The sequence below is a fragment of the Chrysemys picta genome, chromosome 2, assembly GCF_011386835.1.
Source record: "Chrysemys picta bellii isolate R12L10 chromosome 2, ASM1138683v2, whole genome shotgun sequence".
Taxonomy (NCBI): Eukaryota; Metazoa; Chordata; order Testudines; family Emydidae; genus Chrysemys; species Chrysemys picta.
In genome coordinates, this window is record NC_088792.1 from 191,872,203 (window position 1) to 191,881,624 (window position 9,422).

The 9,422-nt window shown below is 37.4% G+C and overlaps 1 protein-coding gene across 2 annotated transcripts in view; it reads right to left on the bottom strand.

Moving 5' to 3' along the window:
• Positions 1–236: 236 nt before the first annotated feature.
• Positions 237–9,422, bottom strand: part of TSHZ1 (teashirt zinc finger homeobox 1) — a 56,337-nt gene continuing 47,151 nt past the window's right edge. The window contains exons 2-3 of one of the 2 annotated variants that reach the window (XM_042860433.2): positions 5,906–6,092; positions 237–4,772 (exon numbers count right to left, since the gene is read on the bottom strand). In XM_042860433.2, the coding sequence (XP_042716367.1) occupies positions 1,603–4,772; positions 5,906–5,984 (3,249 nt within the window). In that variant the 5' untranslated portion in view covers positions 5,985–6,092 and the 3' untranslated portion in view covers positions 237–1,602. The remainder of the gene's footprint in view (positions 4,773–5,905; positions 6,093–9,422) is intronic. The other variant, XM_005281456.4, reaches the window with a different exon arrangement.

Here is a 9,422-nt window from a genome sequence, read left to right on the forward strand (position 1 = left end):
GAATGCCCATTACTAATTAATAAAATCACAATGATTGTGTACCTGTTGGAGGGTAATTTACTGCAAGTATACTTTAAGAAGTTATTAATACTTATGGCTTACAACAAAATATGTCAGCATACAGATCATGAAAAGATGATTTCAAATATACGTTTGTTGGTTGATTGCATAAGTGATACCTCTTATTGCTTGAACAACACCTCAAAGGCAAAATAATGACGACATGACAATGAACGTAAATCAAGAACTGCATGTGGGTTTATTTTACACTTGAGAAAACAGTGGATTTAATTGTGTGAACCAAAATGTACTGTACAATATTAATGATAAAACATCAAAATGTATAATTCATAGTGCATTGCTTGCTTTATTTTTATTTATTTTTGTCAGATAGTTCCTTTAAGTACATGCATCTGGAAAGATGCAGGTGCCAGTAAAATTTCTCTATTTAAATCAAGCTGCAGGAACTAAATTTTATTCAAAAAGTGTGGTTTTACATTATATACACAGAAGTCGAATATAAAATGACAATATAAAAAGTTAAAAGAGAAAGCATACAGCCAGAAGGTACAAAGAAAGTTAAACAGTTTAAAATGGTACGATATGTAACATGTATTTTTTTAAGCTGATGCTGGCAATTTACAAGGAACGGAATCCAACATTTGCCCCATTTTTTTGTTTTGTTTTTTGTTTTCATTTATCAATGCAGCACACTATAGAAAGGTCAGCTTGTACCAAAGCTTAACATTTGTAAATAACTATAAACTGCAGTATTTTACAGGAAAAAAAAGCATTTTTACACTTTTTTTAAATAACAGCTTGCATACTTTTTTTTGCCAAAAAAGTGGCAATTTTCAGCATCCAGAGGGTTTGGGCATAGTGGCAACTTGGTTTGCTATTTTATATTATTAATTATTATTATTATTATTAAACTCTTACAGTTGTGGCTTCCTAACCCCGTGAGTAGTAGATAGCTTTCCTTTGTCCAAGAACTGCATGCATGTTTTCTCCACAAACCAGTTCTGCATTAAAAAATGCTCATTCAATTAAAAAAAAAAATCTTTAGTACATTTTGTTTTTGACACAGCTTTGATTTGAATGAAATCCCTTTAAGCCTCTTTATTTATTTAATTATTTGGAAAGGCACAGAAATGCTATTACAGTTCTTAGAGGGTTAAAACTTGACACTACTGGGTTCTGTGACCTTTATTGTCATGGCAACTTTGTAATTTTAGGATGTCTTTTTATCATTGTTCTTTGTGTCTTTCTTTACTGCTAAATTAATGTCTCTCAATAGTGTCTCCCACTATATTCTACAAAAGATAGCTTAACATCAAGGACAGATGTTGAAAATAAAGGTCAGACTTTGACTCACAAAAAAATCAAAACAAAACAAAAAAAAACCACCATGCACAGATCAGACAAAGAGCATATAAATATAACTACAAAATAAGTGTAAGAAAAACCAAGGTCCAGATAGGCAGTTCAGCAACAAAAGTAAGACTGATTTCAGAGGCTCAGGTCAGGCCTAGTGCAGTACTATGAAGAAGTTTAGTGCAATGTTCCTGTGGTCACTTGCATACCTAGCTGCTTACCTGGACGCTATTGTTTTTCTAACTCAGTTACATAGATCAGATGGTCCTCTGGGGACTTGCCGTGTGTTTTACTAAGGTGCAGTTTGACTGCGTGCTTGCTTGCAAAAGTTCGGTTACAGAGCTTACACTGGAATGTGGAGCCCAAGTCCTCCTCAGCAATTCCAAGTGAGCCCAAAGTCTTGTTCGTGAGGACTTTTGAAACATTCTGCTGTTCTTGAATCTGATTTAGTGGCAACTTTGACAGATCCTTCAAACTAAACCCTAAATGTGTCTCTAAGTGACTTATGTATGTAGAAGCAGTCCTGAATTGAGAGGCACAATCATTGCAAAAGAAAACAGGATGTCCTGTGTCTAGGTTCTTTAAAAACTTAGTTCCACCTGTCCTCCTTAACTGATACTTCACATTGGCCAGCCAGTGGCTAATTGTGGTCATGGAAAGACCAGTAAACTTAGAGATGTGTACCCGCTCCTGTGGACCGAGGTCTGACATAATATATTTGCCTTCTGGTGTCTCCCTCAAGCTGGAAGCAAACTGTGCTTGAAGGATCAGAAGATGCTGAGGGTTCCAGTTGGACTGCCTGCCTTTCCTCTTGTGTACTGGTGACAGCTCATCCAGAGCTTCCTCAAAACTGCTTCCATCAGCATCCGACTTCTCTGACACAGTAGATGGAGTCGAAGACTTGGGTGTCAAACGCCCTGTGAGATTTTTCACCATATCAGAAATATCCATTAGGGCGCTCTCCCTTAGAGGAGAAGAGACAGAGTCAGCCACACTGGAAACAAGAGGTTTGTTTTTGGACTTGGTTAAATCAATGGGCTGATCACTGTTTTCATAGTAGTATCGGTCGATGGCATCAGCCTGCTTGACCGGAGTGGTCGGGTAAATGGGTTTGTCCAACATACTGTTGCTAATTTTGTACAACATGGCCAAAGGGTCCAAAGAGGGGCTTACTGGCTTAGAAACTTTGCCTAGGTGGGTATTCATAATGGACTGTAAAGCACTCAATGGGTTAATGAAAGATGGCTCAGGCGAATGATCTGTGATGATTCCTAAATTATTACAGCCATTTGCGACTTTTGCTTTGAGTGGCTCTGTACCATTTGGAGTATGAGCTTCAGCTGGACTGTCCTTTTTGACCTTCTGAACTTCTGCATCGGGACTCTTTTTCTGTTGCTGTTTGTTGTTTATTTCCTCAGATTTTGGAAAGTCTTTGTTTTCTTTAGCAGCAGGTGACGTTGGTTTAACGGGAGAACTCTTCTCTTTCTCTGCAGGTTTTTCTTCCCTCTTTACATTGATTTTACCTGTAACTTTCTCCACCAGCTCCTCCATCGCCGACACATTACTCTTGTGAGGTGGGGGTGTGAGACTACCTGGGGAATGGACGAGTGCACTGTGTTCCGACGACAGTGATTTTACACTACTGGCATAGGATGGCTGCATTTGAACACTCTGCACTGTGGGTTGTAGGGACTTTACTGTTCCCGGTAGCTGGTAAGCTGCATGAATGCTGGGGTATCCTCCCCAGGAAGGTGCTCCATTTTGAGCCTTGCTGATAGCTGTTGTCACCGTGTTCTCAAGGGATTTCAATATGTCTATTCCACCTTTAGGACTGTCATCCAGATCCTCCTCTCTGAGGTACTGATATAAAGTTGTTGGCTCAAATTTTTCCGTAGAGTCCTCACTCTCCTCTTTTATCTTTTTGTCTGTTTCAGTGACAACCACCTTTTCCTTTTCTGGGTCCTTCTTCTCCTCAGAGTTTGTAGATCCAGCTGGAGAATCAGGTTGCTTTTTAATGTTGGAGGCTGGTAGTCTCGTATGGGTGGTGGGTGGCAGAGGTATGGACTGTATCTTTTCCTCCACCACAGGGTCCAACACTAGTTGTTTTCCTTTTTTCGAGGCTGAGTTGGTCACCTTCAAAAAATGACCAGTGACCATCATATGAGCAGTAAGTTGCTGCAATGTGTCATGAGAACTGCCACATTCCATGCATTTCAGTATCTGGGCTTTACGGGCCTCAAACTGCCAAGTGTAGCTAGCACCATTCTGATAGCCATAGCGATTGTTTGGAGTCACATAGGGATTGGCAGTTTTCTGATCCTTTGCAGACTCACTCAATGCAGCCTCTGCAGTGATCCCTGGTGGCTCAGGTGAACAAGGTGAAGCTAAGTCCTGAAGTGCTCGCTTTTTGGTAGAAGGGACCAGTTTAGTGATGGCTGGTACTGGTTCCTTCAGAGGCACTTTCTGGTAATGCTTTGTTTTTATCATATGGACACTCAGGTCTTGCAAAGATTCAAATGAATGCCCACAGTACATGCATTTCAGCACTTTTTGAGCATCCTCTTTGCCTTCCATTTCCATAAGCGAACGTTTTCTAGGCTTTGACCACCGTTTGGTCTTTTCAGATTCTTTATCTCTGTTGTCATCACGGTAATGTCCAGTTTCATTCATATGCACTGTTAGCTCCACCAGTGTGTCATAGGCTGCACTGCAGTCTTTGCATCGAAATTTACTAGCACCAGTGAACACAGACCCATAGAGTTTATTGTTTTGCCGGTAAAGCTGAACTGTGCTGAACAGGCTAGGCTCTGGGAGAAGTCCATATGAAGAAGTCTGCTGCAAAGTTTTAGCTAATGCAGCTTGGTGCCAGTCATAACCTGAACCACCACTGTTACTGTTACTAGTATTACAGTTACTCGTACTAGTACTGGTGTTGGTACTGGTACCATGGGTGTTGGTATTAGCATTGCAATTGGTGGTGTTTTCATTCTGGCTGATTTCATTGTTGCTGGTAGTTGGACTGGATTTCTTTAAGTCCAAAGCTAAACTGGACCAGCAAGACTCTGAGAGTAAATTTGCATACACAGCTTTTATTTGTGCCAAGCTGTCCTGTGGATAGGAAGCATTGTCTGTGCACTGATGATCCTCTTTCTCTTCTTGCGAGGAAGTGCTTTTGAAATGGGCCAGTTGATCACTGTTTTCACTAAACGGTGAACCATAGCCTGCATCTTGATTAGTTGCAGTGCTGACTGGGGAGTTCTGGTAGCTTTGAGCCTCTTTGATCTCTGTTTCTTCATTGCACAAATACTCACTCTCCTGGATGTCCAGAGACAGCCCGTCATCCTCCACTCTGTCTTCATCTATTTCCGCTGCCTTCAATTCCTCCTCAGGAACATATGCTTAAAATATAGAAAAACAAGACACAGTTATGGAATGTGCACATTTTATATCACTGCCATCTCTTAAACTAAACACACTAATGATGAAGCCAAATTTTAAAGGTACAAACAACACTCCCCCACCACTTACACACTCAACCTGTACACTCTTAATTTAACATCAACCTTAACTCTTAATGAGTAGTATTAATTTTTTATACTAGTAGAGTAATATGCCACAGACAGTACCACAATAGTCACCATCATTATTTTTAAAAAGCATTAAGCTGATTTCTCTCCTCAATACAAGAATAATTAAATAGAGCAATAGTCAGGCAGTGAGATACATTATGTGTGTACAAAGCAGATGTGTGAGGTTGACATCTGCTCCATGAACCTAGGTTCTTAGAATCACTGACTGGACTGATCCCATTTGCTCAAGCCCTGTAGCAAATTGACCTCAACTGCACCCTCAAGGGCAATCTCCTTGGCAAAATCAGTTGAAGACAACTGACTCTAATGGAGCCATACTTGGCAAAAGTGTCAGGTCAATTATTGAGGCGGTTCCTGGTGGCTTGTTGCATTGGGTTCATTACAGAGTGGAGTAATCTCACAGCTCTTGGCTTTCACTGGCATAGGGCATTTTTTAATAGAACATTTAAATGGTAAACTGACTTAAAGGGGACAACATAAGGAAAACAATTATTATTGTTCTGCATGAACAGGAGATACTTTGCATCCCCCTACACTATAACATGACGTGGATGCCACGTTACTATTCTGGCAAGAGCAGTTGGTAGCTAAAAATAAAATAAATGAACTAGATGAATATTTAGAAGTGATAAACATAAAACATAAGACTACATTGATTATTGGCTTACAGTAAATATCAAACTTTGCTATTGTATTGCCATCTGGTGAAACTGTACAAATTACATGTTCTTCTATATCAAACTATTTTTTAAACTAGCAAATGTGATATTCATGAGCAGATGGCCACTATATCAAAATACATTTACTCCAAGGGTCCAATTCACAAAAGTGGCTTACATGCACATAAGTGATAAATGTACATTTTTATTGCATAGTAGAAAACATACATGTACACTTTTGCCTCCACATTTATAAAAGAAGCACTTGGCCAAAAAAATCACCTTGGTTGGGGAATGTGGGTGAGTTTATGTGCAAGTCAAAGTAGAAAATAAAAATGGGTTGAGAACAGCTTTCTGACATGGAAAAAAAATATTTTCACGTTGGGTGAATTGTGCACAGAGCCATTCTGAAATGTGTGCAATTCCCTTGCAGGAAGAAAGGTTGAAAGAAAGCCAGAAAAAGGCACTTCTGCTCCAATGTGATATGAAAAAAAAACAAATAAAATAAAATACACTTATCACCTTAGGAAGTTTTAGTTGTTAGGTATTAATACAATTTGTGCCATTTTTTCACAAGCAGTTGCTAATTCTTTCATTCCCAGAATATTTCTCCTTTGAAAAAGCAAAATGTAATCCTCCCATTTTAACAGGAAGACTATTTAAAATGTTTGTTTTTACAGAACAATAGTATCTACAATCAATATATGACAATTCTAGGTTTACAGCAGAGTCCTAATACACTCCCTGCACAACTGCAGCCCCATATTTGAAGGCAAGAGGACATGTGACTCATCCACTTCCACCCCCCTACCACTGTAGTGCTGTAGACCTTATCATGTCCTCCTCAACCCTCTACCCAGTCTATAACTGCCTGTCTCATTCTTATCTCTGGAGATACTTTTGTTTTACTAAAAATGGTTAAAAGTTAAAAATGACACAGTTTCAGGTAAAGTGTTATTAAAAAGGGTAGCTGAGCCACCAGCCTTTTATTAAAAAAATATGTAATGGTATCAGGAACGAGGAGGAGGAGAAGACCGGAAAAACAGAAGAAGCTGGAGAAAAGGCTCGGCGGGAACCAGAAAGGCTGATGTTCTCTAACAAAGAAAAAAAAAAAGCTACCTATTCATTTATTCTGTAAAAATCTCAGCTCTTACAGTGTTATCACAAGAATGTCACCAAGTGCCCACAATGTATTATAGCCTTGTGATGCTGTTACTTTTATAATTTTAAATTGTGTGTGTGTTGTAGCGGAATCTACTAGCACAGCTATAGTTAAGGGTCTGTCAGCACTCACATTATACATTCCTGTTTTCAGGTATTTATAACTGCAAAAGAAAGCATTTTATAGGAGGGCAACTATAGACAATTATGGAATCTGGGACCTTTTTTTCTGATAGTGTTTTCCAAAATTAAAATTTCCAGGCTCACAGTGCATAAAATAGACTAGGCCCTTCTGGCATTTTTTCTTTACATATAAAAATTGAACTATTAATGACTGACAGTCAGTTACTATGGAGGAGCTGAAACTTAATGGGTCATATTCTCAATTGGTATAAATTAATGTAGCTCCACTAACTTCAACTGAGCTATGCCAATTTATACCAGCTGACAATCTGATCCAATGTTTTTAATAAACATTACTAACTGCTTCAAGTTGCAGATCAGTGCTACAGGTCAACAATCCGAATGACTGGTCCAGTAGGTTGTTATTATTTTTCAAAAGTGGTAAAAAAATTACATTTTAGTAATTACTGTAAATACCTGCTTCAAATCAGTTTCTATATGTAAGTTATAACCGATCCAAATTATATATCTTTTTTTTCTATTTATTTATGATGATCTTTCGTGTTGACTCTCATACACTGTTGATTGGTGGGGAAGTTTCTTTTATTTCCACCATAAAGGGAGTTAAACTACACCAAAAAATGTTTAAGTTACATGAAATGTCTGGTGCTAACCCATTAAAGCAAAGAACCTGAGTGTTAAAGTGAAATTCCATCTTTCACCTTCTTTCTTACTCTTAGTTTTTACTGAGATTACTACAAGAGTGAGTTCTTATATGTGCCAAGATATACTGAAATACCTAGCCAGAAAGTGGAAAGTGAACTTTCTGCCTTAACAATGATTTTCCTTTCTTTCCAAATTTAAAGTCAGATCCTGAAAACAATCCAAATTTTATATATATGTATATATCTACACACACACATCCAGTTATATACAATTTCTAAACAAACACACACATACACACACACACACAAAATGCACATTAGGTAATATGATAGTTTATTTGAAATGTTTTAATTTATATTATTACCATTAGAAACTATTTCATTGAAACCCTCTGATTATTGTTGAGATAAATATAATACTTTTTGATTCAGGACTTTAATGATGTTTCTAGTAAGAATATTAATATAAACATCAGAATATGATATTTCACAAGGTCAATGCAATTTTCCAGTCCAAAAGTGTTCTATGACAGATATTACAGAAGAACAGAAAATAAAGACGAAGTTGTTACTTTTCAAAAATATATATTTACTAAAATTTCCCCCAGGGAAATCTGATGAATAAGTAGGCATTGGAATTTTAAACACAGCAAAAATTCTCTTTCCACAGTTATTTGTATAGAAAAGTGCTATTATCCTACATCAAATAAAACAGAGAAATTGAGATTCTCTCTCTTTAAAAATAACAAACAGACAGACAAATGGACAGAAAGGTTCCAGTCATTAGTGTGTGTGTGTGTGTGTGTGTGTGTGTGTGTGTGTGTGTGTGTGTGTGTGTTAAAACAACTCCCATCAACCTTCTACATACACTTCCTGCACCTACACAGATATTCCAAATTGTGATACTGGTTTACATGTGTGTCCTGCAACCACACAGAAATATATAGAGCAGCAATGAAAATTCATCTCCAGCAACTTCACTATACCCAAAGCAGAAGATATTACAGTGCATAATGTTGCCAATCCCTCTCTCTCTCTCTCTCTCTTTGAAAAAAAAATCATCAAATTACAGACACAGGAAGAAATAACTAGTGATTGGAAGTGGTCTGCTTTTCTTTTTACTAAACCTTGTTAATATTTCTTGCACATAAGATGTGCCTTCTGGATGCCAATGTTTCCCCATAGATGTACTGTCATCTCTGAACAGCATTAAAATCTGTGCATTCTAATGTAAGTGGACATGAGGCGCTATATATCGAACATGTTAGTGGTACAGCACATTGTGTTTGCTTCAGTGAGAAGGTTTACACCCTAAATACACATACATTGTCTGAAGAGGCAAACACACACTGGAATTATATAGATGGTTTTAAAACTATTATATTTTTTAAGGGAAAAATATATAAAATAATTTCTTAATCCTTAGCCCAGTACTTCTGAAGGAATTTCTCTCTAGCATAGATATTCTTTTCTATTTATAAAAAGGATTGTAGTATTCAAACATTATTTTAAGAATGGCAAAAAGTGATAACTATAAATGAAAACTCTATCAAGGCCAGACAATAATGGATCAAAAAATAATTGTAAAGGAAAAATATCTAAGTATTTAAGGCCCCAATTCAGTAAAACATTTAAATATGAGCATAACTTTAAGCATATGCTTATGTCCCATTGAAATCAATGAGACTTAAGTATATGTTTAAGTGTTTTGCTGAACAGGGCTTGGGCATAAAGTTCTTTGTTGAATCAGGCCTAACCGGGGACAAAATAAATGTGGTATCTTTATGAACCATCACCATTCAGCACACAACAGGTGTGTTTTCACAGCATCTGATGTTTATCCATCTAAC